At 33.4% G+C, this 19812-nt stretch overlaps 1 protein-coding gene across 3 annotated transcripts in view; it reads left to right on the top strand.

Annotated features, from left to right (window-relative positions):
• Positions 1-19812, top strand: part of XRN1 (5'-3' exoribonuclease 1) — an 84845-nt gene that overhangs the window by 32185 nt on the left and 32848 nt on the right. For all 3 annotated transcript variants that reach the window (XM_074298440.1, XM_074298439.1, XM_074298442.1), the window contains exons 19-27: positions 1991-2094; positions 4256-4387; positions 8079-8241; positions 8797-8910; positions 9039-9137; positions 10835-10950; positions 13915-14061; positions 16042-16131; positions 16492-16627. In XM_074298440.1, the coding sequence (XP_074154541.1) occupies positions 1991-2094; positions 4256-4387; positions 8079-8241; positions 8797-8910; positions 9039-9137; positions 10835-10950; positions 13915-14061; positions 16042-16131; positions 16492-16627 (1101 nt within the window). The remainder of the gene's footprint in view (positions 1-1990; positions 2095-4255; positions 4388-8078; positions 8242-8796; positions 8911-9038; positions 9138-10834; positions 10951-13914; positions 14062-16041; positions 16132-16491; positions 16628-19812) is intronic.

Genomic DNA, 19812 nt, shown 5'->3' on the forward strand with positions numbered 1-19812 from the left:
ATGTGAGAAGCCAGAGAGGGAAGGCTTCAGGAGGGCCTAGATGCTTAGGGATATCGATTATAAGAACCTTTGATCACTACTTTATGGCTTACCAAGCACTTTGCAAATAGTCTTATTTTATTTTCACAACAACCTAAGAGGGAGATGCTGTTGTTATACTCATTTTACAGAGGAGGAAACTGAGGCATAAAGATGTTTAGTGACTTGCCCACAGTCACACAGCTAGTAAGCATCTGAGGCCAGATTTGAATTTGGGTCTTCCTGACTCTTAAGACCAGCCCTCTGCTCACTGCACCACAGTTTCATGTCATTGTAAAGGGTAAGGCAAAATGTTATTCAAGATAGGAGAGTCTGCAGCATATGTGAAATCAAAGCAATAATCAGTACAAGGAGATGTTGAAGATACCTGGAAAGGGAGAAATAAGTATAAAGGCAAGATCACTAAGAAATCATTATTCCCAAGCAGTTCTTCCTCCAAAACTAAAAAATGCATTCTGTGATGGAAACACACACACACACGTAGGTGAGTTAGCTTAGGCTTGATAATAATAATTTAGGCATCTAGCCATCTATATAGCCATTATTCTTTTAAATACCTCAAAGACTTATAAGAAACATTTCTAAAAGTAGTTGATTCATGTAGTTCAAGTGATGATTGAGTCCTAATAATGATTCCAAATATTAAATGAGGAAAACTGTGTATTTGAAGTGCATGTTTATAATTTTGTTCTTATTGTAACGCTATTGAGTCGTAATTCAGAGAATATGTTAAATTGAATCTTGAAACATTTTATCTTCATTTAAAGTAATTTAGAGAATGACCTTTTTTTTATTCCCCCTGAGGCTGGGGTTAAGTGACTTGCCCACTTAATACAGCTAGGAAGTGTTAAGCGTCTGAGACCAGATTTGAAAGGGTCCTCCTGAATTCAAGGCTGGAAATGAACTTATTCTTAAAGTAGAAATGAGATCAGAACTCTTGGGTTCTACATTTTAAAATTTGTTCTCAGTAACTTATTGATATAGGTAGGCAATGACATATATATACCTCTAGACCAACACTGTTCAGCTTGATTGTATTTAACCTTACTTTTCCCCACTCAGTACATAGTAAGTATTTTCATTCATGATAAAAGGCAATCATTGAGAAGCAGGAACCATAGGCTCTCTGCCTGGGGGCTGCTTTCAGCAGCTCTCTCCTAAGGAAGTCATTGACATAGGGACACATAGAATTAGACAATAGAGAAAAGGGAGTAGCCTTTTCACCAATCAACACTAGCTTGGAAGGCGAAAAGTAAAGAGCAAACAACCAATGATACACTGAGCTAGAGAAAGTAAAACTGCAGAACAGCAGCAAAGCTGGAACAAAAGTGCAGAAAAGGAAAAGGCAAGTAATCAGGTTGGATTCAGGCAAGACAATTAACTAAGTGGGATGAGGAACAAAAAGGTTGGCATACATGGGGATTATGGGGGAAATTTAGAAATTTTTAAAAATTAAGTTAAAACACTGTAAAAGAGGAAAACTTAGTATCTTTAAACATAAGTATTATTTTATCTTGCATGTGTTGTAATGACTTTTGTACCATTAAAATCTTGTTCTTTTTGCCTCATCATGGTAGAGTCAAACTCAGGCAGGACAAGCTCCAGTTACCAGCTCAGCTACAGACTCTTATCTCTCTATTCTGAGGGCTAGCTTATGTGGCAGGGCCAGTAGATACCAAGGGTGACCACCATGTGATGACTTTAATGAGCCACAGCAACTCATGAGACTCTGAACTAAGGACTAGAGTAGGGAGGAAGTATTCCCTACCGATAATATACCAGATCCTGATATGTTATTTGTTAAAAATAACTTTTTTTTTTAAATTCAAAAACCATTTATGAAAAATGTTTCATAGTTTAATTTTTGTCATTGAAAATCTAGGGTCAAGAAATTTTGCTTTTTGTTGGCTGATATAATAGCTAAAATAAAAATTAATGCTTTTTCTTTAAGCAAATAGAAAACATTGCCTCATTGGTGCTCGGAAAGTCTATCTTTGTTAACTGGCCTCACCTTGAAGAAGCTAGGGTTGTAGCAGTATCAGATGGAGAAACTAAGTAAGTAAAATGTAATAAAAATTAGCTTTATTGTGTTGCCTATACCTTGTTTTCCTTTTACTCATCTTTCCCTAAGAAGTCAGTATTTTCTTCTCTTCTAATGTTTTTCTCTAAGTCCAAATGTTCTACAACAGAAACAAGTTTATTAATGCTTATTTATTTAAATCTATTTGCATGGGGGGAATCCCTGAAGTTTGATGCAAGAAGCCAAAGTTGATTCATAAGTCTCATTTAGGTGACAGCATTTTGCATACTTCTAGAGCTTTCTAAAGTGACACAATGTCATCTTGTATGGACATACTTTAGTTTTGTCATAATCAGCAGCAAGCAGCAAACACAAACACCACTGTGCACAAAAAAGAATGGGAAATTGCACAAACCATTTTTTTAAAGTAACTAATGTTAGGAAAGCACTCTTTGACAAGACCACATATATTGTTTGATTGAAGAATAATTGTTTTTTGTAGCCCCCAAAAGACCTTTTATTAAAAAAAGGAATTATATATAGAATAACTAAAATTGAATAATTACTAGCATCTAAATAGTATTCTGACATTTGCAAAGTCCTTTATATCTGTAATCTCATTTGGACCCCAGCTCATGAAGTTGCTGTTACAAATGAAAGTAAAATGACTTGCCTGGATCACACAGAGGACAAAGGTAGGGCTTTAATTCATATCTTCCTGAATCCACTTATTCTCTAGTAATCTTGAGTCCTCAAGAGAAGACAAACAGCCAAAGCCTGAAGTGATCACTAAAAATGCCATAAAATATTAGTGGATTAGTGGAGTATTTAGTACTCTCGTTCAGTGTCTGGACCTTCACTCTGTTCCCACCTTGCCTCCCACCCAACCCCACACACTAGATCCAAGGAGCATGAAAGAAGAGTCATCTTTTCCTGAGTTTATCCATAAATAAAAGGGAGAAAAGATGAAAAATGCAAGACATCTTGAAGAGTGACTGGTAATACAAGAGAATGGCTGAAATATTGAAAAGTCAGGCAGGAAAACTAGATACAATCACTATATAAAACCTGAAGGAAGAGTAAATAAAAATTCATAAAGAAAATCATGATTCACTGATATAGAATACAATTCTGAATACTTCCCCAGAGATCATGGGAAAGCAGGAAGAAAGTCTAAAATTGTTTAAAAGGAAAAAAAAAAAACTTTTTAAAAAGTAGCAATGAAATTAGTTTGGAAATCAAAGATCTCAATAAACAATTTTTAGAAACAGCAGAATGCAGATCTTATTAGACACTCCAAAAAAAAGATGAAGAAAATATATTCAGAATACATATTTAAGTGGAAGAAAGTTTTGCAAAGGAGAAGCAAAAGGCAACATTAAAAGAATACAATTCTTTGAGAAAAAATAACTTTTTTGACAGGATAGAGGGAACATAATCACAAGACTCCTAGAAAAAGACTAACTAAAAAAAACCTAAATAGCTTACTATAAAAAACAAAAGCAAATTTTAAGAAAATCAAAGAAATCTGTGTTCTGTCTTGTCACATCTCTTTTGTCCAGATTATCATAAATCATTCTGCCTCTTGTCTTCTCTGGTAGAATATCATCTGGAAAACAGTGGATATTTAATGTTTATCTTTTTATTTCTAGTATACTTAGTGTTTGTTAACTGACGAGTGGAGTTAGCTTTGTAAAGAGAAATTCTGCCTAAATAACAGATGATCCAAGTGAGAGAATAAAATAGTGTCTCCTCAAGAAGTTAAGGTGCCTACACTGGTTACTCTTAGATGAGATGAACTTAAATTTTCCACAATTGCTTAAAAAAATAAATCTTTGTTTTCACTGGTTTTGTCTTAAATTGAACTTGTTTTCAGTGCACTAAGTTAGGTCATATTTCCCTTATATCTTATTTATCTTTCAGCTCAAGGATATGCCGCTTTGTGAGAACTGTTTATAAATACTTTAGAACATTTGAGAAATACGAATTTTGCTAATTTTATTTATTTTTAAATTTTTTTCATTCATATAGTTTAATGGAATCCAAAAGGATGGGCATCCTACATCAAGAAAAAGTGGGTTGTTCTCTTCACACCTTCTAGTCTTACTGGCATCTGACACAGTGTAGTTAACTTACCAAAAAGGTTCCACTTTAAACTAGGTTTTCCAGATATGTTGCATTGTTTTGATTTTGAAGGTTTTACTTAGAAGAAACTCAAGGAACACAGAAGCTTTATTTGGGAAAAACTGCCCCACCAACTAAAGTAGCTCATGTTGGAGATAAAGAACAGTCTAACTGGATGAAAGAAGTCCAAGCAATCTCAGAACAGTAAGTAGTATATATTTTATATTTTAATACTACAGAACCAAAACATGACTATTCTTTCACAAATTTATTTGTAAATAGTTATGTTGAGTGCTGGACAGTTAGGCTTATTATTTGCTCAGAAAAAGAATGAAGTATCTGGAATAAATTAATTATGAATGAACTACTATTGGTGACATGTTACTCATTTTCACTTAAGTGTCTCTCACATTGGAAAAACTTACTTTTCTAATATTTTGACATCATTTATCAGCTACTTAAAATACACTACTGCTAAAATGGGCATACTGCAAATTAAGAGAAGTCATTTTCCCAACTATTTTTCCAGTTGAATAATAACCAACAATTCTCTTGGATTTAGTTTTCTTTTTACCTGAAAACTTGTCTCTTTAGTTTTGTCTCATTGAAAGATTTTTACAAGTTTGAATCAAGATGTTTCTGTATGTGCAGTATAAAAATGTTTCTTAGACATTTCAGGTATGTGATTATAGCTTGTAGGCAATGTTCCTCCCTCCCTTTTCCCCATTTGGGCCCTCAGTTAACTACTCCAGATTCTAAGTATTTTGGGGATCGGCCCTCTCCAGACCATAGCTCATATAAGCCTCCAGTGATGTTTTATGTTTTACCAATAATTCTCAAAAAACTCTGTACACACTTCATAATGTAAATGGAATTATGTGTGGGGCATTCACATAAGGAGATGGCTATAACCAGAGCATCCACTTCAAGGGGCAGCTCACACCTTGATGCTGCAAAGCGCCCATTGATTGCTCTTGGGAGGTATCGTGCTCTTCTCCATTGCTTTCTGCCCTTCTCCTCTTGATTCTCTACCTTCCTTGGTTCCTGAGAGCTTTTTCGGGCCATGCCTCTTCAGGCAGTACCCCCAGCAGGGTCTGAGTTGGCAGCTCTGTCACCCCCTTAGGCTCCTGGGCTCCCTGAGCCACCTCCTGCTGAAACCACAGCTTTTCCTACATGTTCTCAGACTTTTCTTTTAGAGCCTCTGCTTTCTGGGCTGTGCTGGTCACACTCCTCAGTCCGATCCTCAGCCAGTAGCTACAGAGCTTTCCAAGCCAATGGCTAGGAAGCCATTCAGCTAACCTGGGGGGGGGCCGGAGCAAGGGCAGGCCTCAGCTCAGATCAGAGCTGCCCTTTGAACTCTTCTTAGAACTCTTCCGTTAACTGATTTTCTTCTTCTGAACTCTTCTTTGAACTAACTCCTTTTAACTGCCTTAACTTCTACAGTCTCACTTGAGTTTCTCACTTCAACTGTTACTTAATCTATGTCCAGAAATCCATTTTAGTTTTTAAAACTTACTGAACCCCCTGGATTAGCTGAATCTCCCCAGGGCTCCACTTCCTCAAATGGAAAAGAGATTGAGAGAGATTGTGGTAAGAAAACTTTTAAAATTTACCCCAGCAGCCCCTCTGTTCTATGCAGATAGCAACAGCTTTGCTGGCCAGAGAATTCTGAAAGGCTTTTGACCTTTGTCACTTCCCTCAGCAGCTTGTGATGATAGCCTGGTCTCTTTTTTTTTTTAACCTCTCTCCACTAAAATTAATTTCTTCTGGTCTCGTCATATTGACTCCTCCTTTCCTGCCTTCAAGCATGTCCAGGTCTGCCTTATTCTTTAAAAAGCTTCATGAAGCCTAACTATGCCTTCAAGCTATCATGCTGTTTTTCCTTTTCCATTTTATAGTCAAATTCCTGGGGGGGGGGGGGGGCGGGGGGAGGATTTGTATTCACTTCTTTCCTTACTTTCCACTCAATTCTAAACGTAGTTTAACTTCTTTACTGTGCCACTCTACCAAAATGTAATCTCTGAAGTTGTCAACAGTCTTTTTTACCTGCTAAATTTAGTAGTCTTTTCTTATTTAAAGTCTTAGTAGTTTTTTGTATTTTTTGTACTATCAATTACCTTTTCCTCCTAGATACTTTGCTGCATTGTTTTTGTGACACTGTTCAATTCTGGCTCTGCTCCTGGCCTTTCCCTCTGTCTCCTTTGTTGAATCATGAAGGTCCTTTCCAAGGTCCTTTTCTCATTTCTCTACCTAATGATCTCATCCCATAAATTCAGTTTTCTCTACTCAAACAAAGGCAAGATTTATATATCCACTCCTGACCTATTGATCTTCCTTATTGCCAATTTCTTATTAGATAATCTTCACCTGCATGTCCCTTCAGTATCTCATATTATCATGTCTTTCTGTTGTCTATATTTTACTTTTTCTGTTGAAGGATTCACCATCCTTCCAGTTCCCAGATTCTCAACTTCATTGTCATCTTTAACTTTTCACCTGCCCTCATCTTCAGTCTAATTTGTTTAAAATTTTTATTGGTTGTTCTTTTTTCCATTTACAGTGCTCCCATCCTAATTTAGTGTCACTTTTTTTTCTTTAATATTTATATAGCCACCAAAATAGTCTTCCTAAAGCATAAATCAGAAATCTTTAGTGGCTCTTTATCACTTCTCTATAGTGTGGCTCTTAGTTTTTCAAATTTATCTAACATTCCTTCTTTTTTATGTATTCTGAATTCCAACTAAAATGAAATACTTCCTGTTCACAGAATTTTGCATTCAATCTCTTATCTCTATGCCATGACACAGACTTGTGCCATCTTCCCTAAAGTATTCTCTTCTTTCTTACTATGCTTCTTAAAATTGTAAAAAGCTTTCTACTTAAAAGTCATCTTCTATGTTGAGGCTTTCCTTTTCCCTGAGTTGTTAATGTTCTTTCGATTCTAAAATTATTTCACATTCATTTATCTATATAAATCTACAGATTTATTTTATATATATAGCTATATACGTACATACATATATGGCTATATCCCAGGAAGAAAGTCTTTGAGGATAGGAGTATTTCATTTTTTGCCTTTATGTCAACAGTTTCTAGTATAATGCCTTGATCATCATAGACACTTAGACACAAAGTTTTTTTTTGCTTTACATTGAATAGAATTGGTCATCAAGATGCAGGAAGAGATTATATTTTCAAATGCCTGACATTTTAGTCCATATTTCTCCATTAGAATTATTGGTTATAAATTTTTTTTTCCCTTTCAGGTACAATTTTAATTTTGCATTAGAAGGTATTTCAGTATATCATCAGTATGTTTCCAGAAATTGTCTTTATAAAATGAGTCAACATATAAATTAAGTATTGAGTAAATTTAGATCTGTAATTTGTATTCTATTTTTTAAAATATAAAACTTGTTCAAATTAAATGTTACATTGTTTTAAAAACATAGTAAGCTATAAGTTAATTTGGTTGTTTTTTTCCCCCTCTATTACTAGTTTCAGTCTGCTGCTGCCTTTTTCTACTTACAGGTATCTTTACAGAATAATTATAATTATATATGTGTGTGTATGTGTGTGTGTATATATATATATTTATGTGTGTATATATACACACATATACAATTTTATATTTTAGTTTTTTCCCTTGAGAATGCTGTGTAATTCTTATTCACACAATATGCTATGCATACTTCTGAGTAGGATCAGGTAACAGCAGAAGGACATCAACAATACATAAAACATGAGAAGTATATCCAGAGTTGTTCACATATTTCTTTAAAGGTTTTCTGGGCATTTAATTATTAATCCAGTTGAAACAGTTTTGGACAGGGACTGGGTTCTACTCCCGACTTATTTACATATATAAGTTTCTCCCTTGTATTCCCCCTTTTAGCTACCAGAGAAGAAAAGGAATAATAATAAATGAAACTTCTGTTGTTGTGTATGCTCAGTTACTTACCGGTCATAAATATCAATTAAATCAAAATGGTGAGGTTCATCTGGAGAAACAGTGGTCAAAACAAGTTCTTCCCTTTGTTTATCAAACTATTGTCAAGGTAAGGCTCCTTTTAGGCTTCAATCTCTTCTTGATGCCTACTATTGCACACTACATAAAGAAAAAGATTAATCCTATTACCTTTTAGAAGGTAGTAAAATGGAAAATAACTCTATGACTTAAAATTATAAATGTGACATTTTCTGAATTGCTGACATTCTAAAAAGAAAGGTAAAAAACACAATTTAGCTTATGATAGCTAGATTTTTCAAAAATATAAAGCATTTGCAATCACGCATTTGCTTCTTTTTTTTATTTGTGTGCTACTAATATATTTTCCTCTCCCAAAATAAATCTACATAGATTAGTAAACATAAAATTATCTTTTTTTAGCAGTAATCTTAAGTTATAGTTAACTCTAGTTACTCTCTGAATATTCAACAATGGACTTTAAAAGATAATATGGTGCCTCTTTTCTTTTACAATTCCGATTGTATTATTCACAGAAAATAATCATGGGTAAAATTTTCTTTCCATACAGTTACAAACTCAAAACAGAAATCTTAAATTCTTTTGAAAATTTCACTCTTACTGATTTTTATGTCTTTGTTTTTAGGATATCAGTGCTTTTGAGACACATTTCTCTAATATCAAAACATTGGATGACCTGTTTCCACCTAGAAGTACAGTCTTTATGTTGGGAACTCCTTACTATGGCTGCACAGGCGAAGTTAGTTCTCATTATTTATTACTGATTTTAATTCTCTTTTCATGTTTTTTAAAATTATGGCTTACATTTTAGTTTAGGTGAGACGTTAAATGCAAAAGATCTTCAACAAACTATTTTTCTTCTCAAAGGTTCAGGATTCAGGGGATGTGATCACAGAAGGTAGAATTCGTGTGGTTTTCAACATTCCATGTGAACCTCATCTTGATGCCTTAATACAGAACCAGCATGTGAGTATAGCCTTTCACCTTGTCTAGACAAATAGTCTATCTTTGCATGAAATGTTAAGTAGTAAATGGTATTTAGATATATTAAAGGTAGTTAAAATGTTGTTTTGTAACTTTCTCTGCCTAATAAGATATATCTTTTATTTTGGAAACATAATAAAAACATTTCCATCTCATGACTTTGGTTCCTGATGAGTGAGATCTCTAATGCCTAAAATTATTGTAGTTTTTAAAATGGGATGTAGTAGTTATGTTTCAGAAGCCCATGCAAACCTTCACAAAATTCTGTTTTTCAGTTAAAATTGTTAGTTCAGACTTGTGCAGAGTTGTCATAATTAACAAATCCTCTAGGAAGAAATTGGCTAGGTTCAAAGATCAAACTTTATAAATCATGCAGAGCATAGTGTGCCTGTATTTTAAATTATATAAGATTTTAAAGATTCATTAAAGCTGCTACCATTTGAAGGCTAACACTGAACTAAATTTTATACTATGAAGTTTCTTGTTCCCTAGGATCCCTTTCATGGGCCCTTCTTCCCACAGATGTTCTTCTAATCTCTCCCTCCTTTCTTCCTCCTGGACTTTTATTTGGTCCCTGACATTCAGGGGAGGAATGTTCACTAATAAACAGCTGCATAACAGTTACTCCCCTTTTCCCGGTTATTATCTACTTCCTTATTCTCCTTCAGATTTAATGCTCTTTGACAACAAGGTCTGGATGGGACATCATTGCATGAGGTTATAATCTGATTCCCCTTTTCCTGATCATGGTGACCATGACCTTTTTTTCCTCTATCAACAATCCTAGGAGATGCATCCGTTATACAGTTATTATCTATCATTGATACATTCCCTTCTCTGTATAAATACAGCCTCAATCTCTTTTCTATTTCCTCTAAATCACTTCTCCCTTCCTTTACTCTGAGACTCACAAATGTATATTTTATTTTATAGGGCATTTGTTATTATTTTAGTTTGTGCTTATCCTAATGTTATCTCCATATCCCTTGGAATAAATCTCTATGGCTCCTTTTTTTATTCCTACCTCAGATAATGAAGTTTCTGATAAAAAGTGTGTTGTGTTCAGCAGCAGAGGCTCTTATTCTGAACCCCCATTTTATTATTTACAAAATGGGGACAATAATTGTACTTCCTTCCTCAGAGAGCCATTATGATAGAAGCTTTTTGAAAACTACAGCGTGATATAAAGTTATCATTATTGGTATTGTCATTGATGTCAGGGACTAGCTTCCATTTGTAACATCCAATTGGTACAGTTTTCTGCCTAGTGAAAACATGGATAGATTGGTAGCATTGTTTTTTAGACAAATTGTCTACATTGTATCTTCCCTTGAATAAACAAGATTTAATTCCATTTCCTTGTACTTACTTAAACACACACACACACACACACACACACACACACACACACACACACAAAGAGAGTTGATTTTCATGTTTTCTTTTAATTCTTGGGAATATAGATTTGGTGAGAAGTAAAAAATTTAAAATCTCCCAAGTTTTTTTTCTAAATAGGTCAGCTACATTTAAGAATTCCTTCATTGATATAGCTCAAGGATATAATGACAAATTTATTCCCTTTGAAATAAGAGCAGAGATTAAAATACAGGAAAAAATATAAAGCACTTACATATTTCTGCCCTGCACCATAATGATTTTTTTTGTTTTTATATTTAAAGAAATATTCTATAAAATACAATCCTGGATATGTTTTGGCCAGTCGTCTTGGAGTGAGTGGATACCTTGTTTCAAGGTTTACAGGAAGTATTTTTATTGGAAGAGGATCTAGGAGAAAGTAAGTTTTTAGAAAAATAATTAACACTATAAGGTGGAAAGAAAATGAAATATTTAATGTTTCAATAGTGATTTAAAAATATAATTTTAATTTTTCTTAATTCAGCTTTTTACATAAATTCCTCTGATTTTTCATCTAATTCAACTTTTATGAAATGCCTTGTCCAAAAAAGATAATTCTTAATTAGAATAGGTAATTAATTGAACCTTGAAAAAAGGTATCAGAGTGTCTGTATATCCTAAAAATGTTGGAAGGTAAATCCAACTGAAGGAGTAGAAGGAAGAGCTCCAGCCAGATATAGTCAAGCTATATTACCCCTACACATAGATATAGAAAATGCAGCAGGCTGAGTCCTGAGTAGAAAATCAAAGGAAAAAATTACATTGAACCCTTTTTCCATCTCATGCTGGCAGTAGAAGAGTTCTGTGGACACTGGGGTAGGAGTAGAGATGGGGAATAGGCTGAGATGAGTAACTAGCCAAGAGCATGCAAAGGCTGTGCATGAGAGCGAGAGCAGGTCTGATAGAGCTGGTGGCAGCTGGGCTCCCACTCCTCAGAGCAGACCTGTGACAGGCTGAGCACAGGACTGAGCTGTGGTCATGCCCTTTGGCTGTGTAGTAAGCAAGAAACACGCAGCAGCCATGTGGCTTCCCATGAACGGAAGGTGGATCTTCATTTCTAGCCTCCAGTTCAGGCCATACTCAGCAGTAGGATAAGCCAGACAGGAAATCCAGACCAAAGGAGAGGCGTCAGTTTTCACGCACTGAACTAGTAGAGATTTCTAGGCTGTTTGATAGGAACTAAGTTCAGGAATGCTCTACTGAAACATCAGCATAGGTAGGTAACGTTGTTCAGAACCAAACATAGGTCTGGAGAGAGATTACGGAGTTTGGACAAGTTTTCCATGGATCAGACTACTTTGAGAGCACGGAAAATTTTCAGAGGCCCAGCCAGAGCTCTTCTTGAGATCCTGAAATAATATAATACTCAAATCTCTAAGAAAACAGCAACAAATCTCCAAGACCCCAGAAGATCCAACTTCAGCAACACATATTCCCTTTATAAGTTCATAGATCCGATCCAAATATAAGTTTGAAATCAAGAGAGACTGGGAAAATGAACCAAAAAAATCTCTTCCCTTCTCCCCCCCCCCCCCCCCCCCCCGCAAATAATGACAGATAGTTGACACAAACCCAGAAGAAAATTACTCTTAAAACATCTATAAGCAAAGTCTCTAAGAAAAACAGAAATTGGGCCTAAGTTCACCTAAAATGAAAGCATTTGTTGTAAGTTAAATGAGAACACTAAAGGAAAAACAGGAAAAGAGCTGTAGAAGAAAATACTGGAAAAGGAATTAATAGCTTGACATGAGGTAAAAAACTTTTACCCAAGCCACAAAACTCTTAAAAAATTGACTGAATTAAATGGAAATTGTGGCACCATGAAAAAAAAGAAAGAAATAATAACTAAGTTAAGTTTAAAAAAAAAAAACCTGAAAAAAAGTTAAGTAGCAGAAACAATTGAACTGGTAAACCTATATGGGGGGAAAAATAAGGCTCTTTTAGATGGGGGTAGCTAGATGGTGCAGTAGATAATAATTAGTGCTAAAGTCAGGAGGACTTGAGTTCAGATTCGGCCTCAATCACTTTTAACACACTAATAGCTGTGTGACCCTTGGCAAGTCACTTAGCCTCAGTTGCCCCTCCAGAAAAAACAAAAATTATCATTTAGATTACCTGAAAACCACGATCTAAAAAAAGAACATTATTCATTATATTTTAGCATATATTAAAAAATTTAAAAAAAAAAAAAAAACCTGCCCATATCTCTTAGAACTAGAGGACAAAGAATAACAGAAAGACTTCACTGATCACATCTTGAAAAAAATCCAAAATGAACATTATAATTCAAGTCAAAGAAAAAAATACTGCAAGCAGCCAAAAGGGCAAAATTCAAGTTTCAAGAAGCTACAGTCAGGATCATGCATTATTTAGTAGTTATTGCTTTAAATAAGTAGAGACCTTGAAATATGATACACTAGTTGGTGGAAAGGGAGAAGGATGAGAAAAATTTATCTTCTGTAATCCAGGTGCATGAGAGAGTCTGCAGAAAGATGAGAAAAGGTGAGAATATGATTCTCATCCAAAGGAGGGAAGAGAATTAGGTATAGAAATAATTTCATTAAACAGAGGAAGAAAAGGGAGAAGACGGGTTAAGAAAAATGATTAGCCCTAAGCAAAACAAAGCTGTACAAAATATTTAATAGCAGCTCCTTTTGTGGTGACGAAAGAATTGGAACAGTGGATACCTATCAATTTGCCTTTGAAAAAGAACTAGTTAGGTGTATAAATATGATGGAATACTGTTATGCTTAAAGAAATGATGACAGAGAATGTTTAAAAAAAAAAAAAAAAAAAACCCTGGGAAGATTAGAGTGAACTAGTACAGAGTTAAGTGAGCAGAACCAGTAGAACAAAGTATGCCATAACAAGTGTTGCAATTTATAAGGCTTTGAAATTGATCTGCACAATGACCTACAAAGATTCCAAAGGACTTAGAATGAAGCATCCTACCCACCTCCTAATAAAGAAGTTATGGATTCAGAGTGGCCAAGTTAGGAATGTTTTGCCTGATTGTACATGTTCTTAACACATTTTTTTTCCCCCTTTCTCATTGAGAAGTAGAAGAGAAGGTAGATTTTTGTTGATTTTTTTATTTTTTAATATCCAATTTCCTGCCTCTTGTTGAATTTTTTTTTTTCTTTTTTAACGAAGTTATTTATCTGTGCTTTACTTGATTCAGCTTCTGGAGTTTTTCTTCTACTTTGAACTGTTATTTTTCACAATTAAGTAGCCCCAATTACTAAAATATGGAATCAAACCAAATTTTTCTGAAATCGGAAAGCTGTTTTAATTTGTTGCCTGATCAAAATTAATAAGCTTTTTTTGTTTGTATTTTAAATAGTCCCCATGGAGACCACAAAGCCAATGTGGGGTTGAACTTGAAGTTCAATAAGAAGAATGAAGAGGTTCCTGGATACACCAAAAAAGTTGGCAATGAATGGATGTATTCTTGTGCTGTGGAGCAGCTCCTGGCAGAGTACCTTGAAAGGTAGTGGTTCATAAAGTCCCCTCTCATATTCTTCCCCACAACCATATGATTTAGTGGCATTAATTCATTTTGTTAAACTGATTTTAGTTTTTTGGTTTTAAATTAAATACAAGCATTTAAAATGTTTTAAACTTAATTTTTCCTTAGTAATGCCATCATCACAGGTGACCACATCATTCAGTATGGCAAAATAGAGTGAATGGTGACCTTAATTAATGTTTCCAAAAAAAAAAAAAAAGAGAAATTAATGAGATAAATATTCCATTACTTCTTCTTGAAAGTTGTACTATTCATCATGAGGAAAGTTTCCAAGCCAGAACTTTGCTTCAGCCAGATATAAATCTCATGCAAAAAAAAAAAAAATCAAAGCATAGAGTTTATTAATAACTTTTAAAAATAGAAATAACTTATATTTTTTCAATGATTTTTTTTTCAATCTTATATCTGAGTTACCTTCATTTTTTAGAAATGATACTTCTCCAATTTTCTAGGTCCTTACATGATTATAAAATGTTAATGCCAGAAAGGACTTTTGAAATGTCCAAAAGACAAGAACAGTGAAACTTAAAAAGAGATGACTTGTCCAGAGTCATACTTGATTGAAAAAATCAAAATTTTCCAATTAACTGTTCTTTTTACCATACTGTACTATGTGTATCACATAAGATGATGTCTAGTTTCTAAAGTACTTATTTGGCAGCTCATAAGAATTAAATGAGATATTTTACATTGTTTTGCAAATCTGAAAATACTAAATGAATATCAGCTGTTAATATCGCTATATGTTTTATAATATAGTTAATTTACATGTGCTGATAAAAGAAGTATTTTAATATTTTTTAATATCTGAGAAATTAAAAGTGCTTACTTTATAAAATTGACGTCTGTTTTCAAAAATCAGTTTGTTAATATTCATAAGAGATTTATTTATTTATTTGCTGAGGCAGTTGGGTTAAATGACTTGCCCAGGGTCACACAGCTAGAAAGTGTTTAGTGTTTTGAGATTACGTTTGAACTTAGGTGCTTCTGATTTCAGGGCTGGTGCTCTATCTACTGCACCACCTAGCTGCCCCTTTCATAGGAGATTTTAAAGGTTTCATTCCCTTTCCATCTAAATTTTACTGATAAATGATTTAATTATTCCAGAATCTTGCACACAATAGCCTCAATAAATATTGCTATTTTATTATTTTGTATTTTGTAAGCATTTGAAAGGTAAAAAAGGGAATAAGATGAGAATTCTTAGCACAGTAGTTTTCTGAGTTTTGTAATAAAACTAAAAATTAAATTCAGTTAAGATATGTTTTCCCATATAAGTAGTATTTTCAGAACACATTTCAACTTTTAAAATAATGTTTTCAAGTTTTAAAGTACTGTGGGAATATTTAAAAAAAAATTTTTTACAGCAATTTTAAATGCGTACATATATATTTGCTTCACTGGAATATCAAGTTCCATATTTCTTACTTTCATTATGTTCAATTTATAAATTTATTTCTGGAAAAGTAAATTCTAAATTTTCTGTTAGTAATAATAAATTAGACCTTAGGATTTAAACGTGCATGAGTGGAACCTGGAAAAAGTTAATGTCATAGTTATAATACTGTAAGACTTTTGATAAGAGAATCTCTCAACTTTGTTTTAAGGATTACAAAACTCAAAAATCTATTTTTTATCTAAAATCTTTTTTTCCTCTGATTTATTCATACTAGTATGCTGAATTTGTTTTTTATGTTAGTTATGAATTTGTTTAAAGAATGCTAAATATCATGAGTTCTTTTTAAGTTTTGTCAGCCTTACTCTTTAACCAGTCCACATACAAAAGTTTTTCTAAACTAATAGTAACAATGATCTGTCTCTTGAGTCTTTTAAATCTCTTTATAAATTCCCTAGCTATAATAATCAGTTATCTATAGCACTTGGGAACAAATGGTTACAGAGGAGCACTATAATTAAAATGCATTTTATTATTCTTGGTAGGGTACCAGAACTCTTTAGTTACGTAGCTAAGAACAGCCAAGAAGATGTCTTCTATGAAGATGACATTTGGCCTGGTGAAAATGAGAATGGGTATGTAATTTTTGTGTCATTTCCGTGATGCAGTAGTTCAAATCAGTGGTTGTTGACCAGACCAATTATAAAATCTTGTTCATTGTTCAAGTAAAATTATATTTTAATAATGATGCTAATGGCATTGTTTTCATATCATATGTTCAGTGAATGTTTTTAAGATACATTTTTTGTTATGTTGATTTTGGTTTTAGGACATAACATTTCCAAGTTTGTATTGGTTCTCTGTCTAGAATAAACTAAATGATTATATATTGTAAGATCACAAATCTGGGGACTGTTGTAATTTTGCTATGATATATAATTCCCTCAGAACATTTTTATCTCTGGAAGAAAAATAATGAATTTTTTTTAATGTAGTGCTGAGAAAGTTCAAGAAATTGTTACGTGGCTAAAGGCGCATCCTGTCAGTGCTTTGTCTCGCTCATCTTGTGATTTACAAATTCTGGATGCAGCTATTGTTGAGAAAATTGAAGAAGAAGTAGAAAAGTGCAAGGTACACGTTTTCAATAAATGGGATTGAGTTAATGAAATACAACAGAACCAAGAGAAAATATGCAAAATTTTGTAAGGGACCTATTTTGTATCACAGCTAAATAGACATATTTACCTGTTGGTATCTACATTTTGGTAATATGCAACCTTTTAACACCAGTTTAAAGAATTCTAAGAACTTTGATTCTTCATTTATAGCACACCAGGTTCTGGATGTATAATTCAGGTTTTTTTTTTGTCTTTAATTTTTAAAAATGTAATAACAGTAAGGTCAATGGGGCTAGATAGTTCTGAATTATTTAAAATATTTAGGATGAATAGTTATTAAGAGAATAAAGTTAAGGCATTGTTTTCGAATAAATTTTTTAGAAATAATAAAACTTATACATTGTATGAGAGGTAATATGATGTAGAGATCCCTTCCATGAGTCAAATAGATCTTTTTTTCAAATCCTGCCTCTGCCACATAATAGCTGCACAACCACAGATATGACAATTGTTTTATTGAACCTTCAATTCTTCTAAGACTATAAGTCAGAGACAAGTATCTGCCTTCTTTCCACATTGGAAGTTTCCTACACAGATTCACAGATCCGAATTCCCATTGCGCCCCCCCCAAAAGTGTTCCTAAGTTCTTGATATGTTTTTATGAAATCACTTCTAAAATGTTACCTATTCTTACACTTAAAAACACAATCATTATAGTAATTTTGGTCTTATTTTAGAGATTACAGTTTATTCTATTTCTGTAAATCTTTCAATGGCCTTTGACCAAAATCAATAAAAGTCTGTTCCAATCAAGATTATTAAATTGTTAATTTATGTCTTTTTGGGTTTTTTTTGTGTTTTTTTTTTAACTTTGAGTAAACAAGAACTAAGTTAACTTTTCTAAGCCTAAATTTATCCAGTTATGTCTCTCATGAGCATTTAGCATCAAAAATGAAAAGTATGGTGTAGATAACATTTAGAGACAGGCAAAAATTTTGTCAATATTGCCCACAATTTTTTTTTTTTTTTGGGTAATGAAACAGTAGAGAAGTAAAAATGTAAGAGTGACCGTATTAGAAATGCAAGTTTCTTGGCTTTAATCTTACTCAACAAGTATTCATTGAACTTCTACTATGTGCACATATAAATTGGAGTATGTGCTGTTTATCTTCCCCATTAAGAATGTAAACTCTTTGAAGGCAGGGATTGTTTCTGATTTTGCTTTGTATTACTAATACTTATTACTGGTACATTGACTAATAGAGTTCACTTATGTGCTTATTGATTGATATTCAAAAGAATGCAAGGTACAGAGCCAAAATTCATGTTAACATCTAGTATTACCTCATTGTATTTGTTACTGCTTAAATAATTGTATAATTATTTTTACATAGGCATGCTACAAAATTCGCACTGACTTTGTTAATGAATTTAAAATGCAATTTTTAGACACATACTTAGTATGAATAAATAGTGTGTATGTATGTGTATATATGGAAAAGGCAATGACTTTGATAATGTATATCCTAAACTCTGTTTCAACACTTCAGTAACCCAAAGTGCTATTTTGCATTTTATTCATTTATCTTAGTGTTTGCTAAGTATAATATATACTTCAGTATAGTCTTTTAAAGTTTGACTATATTTTTATGCATTCATCATTAAAGAATATTTGCTAAACACCTGTATATATGAGAATATTTAAAATCTGAATTGATAGTCATCTTGTCCAAATAAGTGTGTTTCAAGGGAATCACAATGAGCAGCTTGCTCATATTTCAAAAGAAACCTTACTATATAGATAACAGCAAAATCAGACTCTTTATCTGAAAAGAAATTAAAGTCTTTATAACTTCCAGCCACTTTGAATGATAGACATAACAGCAAGTTATAAGATGACACTAGCAGATTCAAAATCCCTTTTTTGTAGAATTTTGGTAGAACAACACTAATTGTTTTCTGATTCAACTCCCAAAATATATGTAGTTTTATTCTAATGAAACTAACAGACTATTAACATTTTTCTTTATACATTCAGTTATAACATTTTGTTTGATAACATCATTCTGTGTTAATAATGGCTGGTAAGTTTGACTTGACCACATTTATTAATGTTCAGCCATGTGCAGTACATTGGCCCTAGAAGTTGAGTGCAAAGCTAGATGAAGCCTTGCAATCATGAGAACCTAAGAAGGCAAATGGGAGAGGAGAGGGAAGTGTGAAAGAAGTGATCTGGGATGATCAGTGACAGCTTCCTGGAGAAAGCAGTTGGGATATGAGTAAAAATTCCATTTCAGTTTTGGGAAACTAAACACTGACTGGTAAAGATGGGAGAAGGGAATGTAAGAAGCAGCATTGGGAAATGCTCCAGTTTTGCTGAAGTATAGAATAATGTAGAGCAATAATATAATAGACTCAACAGGCAGGCTGAATGCCGAAACCAATCTGTCCTTTTTTGGTTAAGCAGTATGGAAACATTGGGATGCTTTGAGAAGAGTGAAGTGGCTCATCAGGATGATTTCCTGGACAGCGGTGTAGAGAATGAACTGGAGGCAGAACAGTCAGGAAGCCATTTAGATAAGCTGCCAGAAGTTATAGGAAGAAGAGACAAGGGCCCAAAACTAATAGGATGGTAAGGAGAGATAAGAGGCCAGAAAAACTTTTCAGAGCTATAAATAGTTAGTATATGGCCAGATGTGTGAGGTGAGGAAAAGGAAAGGATCAAAAGGTTAGAGCTTCAGCAAACATTTGTTAAATTTTTAATGTGTTCCATGTGCTCTGTCTGCTGGCTCTGTAGAAACTAAAGAGCCCATCCCTAAGAAACATGTATTCCATTGTAGGATGTAAAAGTTAGCATTAAATGAGAAAATGGCATTAAATAGCAAAGTTAGAAAAGAAGCACTAGTTAAAGTTTAAGTTCCATTTTAGACATGTTGATTCATATTATCATTAGATGGTAGCAGAGGCATCAGCCTTAAATGCCATTAAATGTTTTATTATCTTGTGAAATGTTAATTGAGAGTAGAATATGTGTTTCTCTCTAAGTATTTTTCTAGTACAGTACCCAACATGGTCAAAAAATTCTTAAGATAGTAACTTGCTTATCCTAATACTTATCATAAGCTTTTACTTGGTCACTATTACATGCCAGGCACTGTGCTACATATAGAGAGTAAAAAGACAAAAATGAGACGAGAC

Source organism: Sminthopsis crassicaudata, chromosome 3 (genome assembly GCF_048593235.1).
Source record: "Sminthopsis crassicaudata isolate SCR6 chromosome 3, ASM4859323v1, whole genome shotgun sequence".
NCBI lineage: Eukaryota > Metazoa > Chordata > Mammalia > Dasyuromorphia > Dasyuridae > Sminthopsis > Sminthopsis crassicaudata.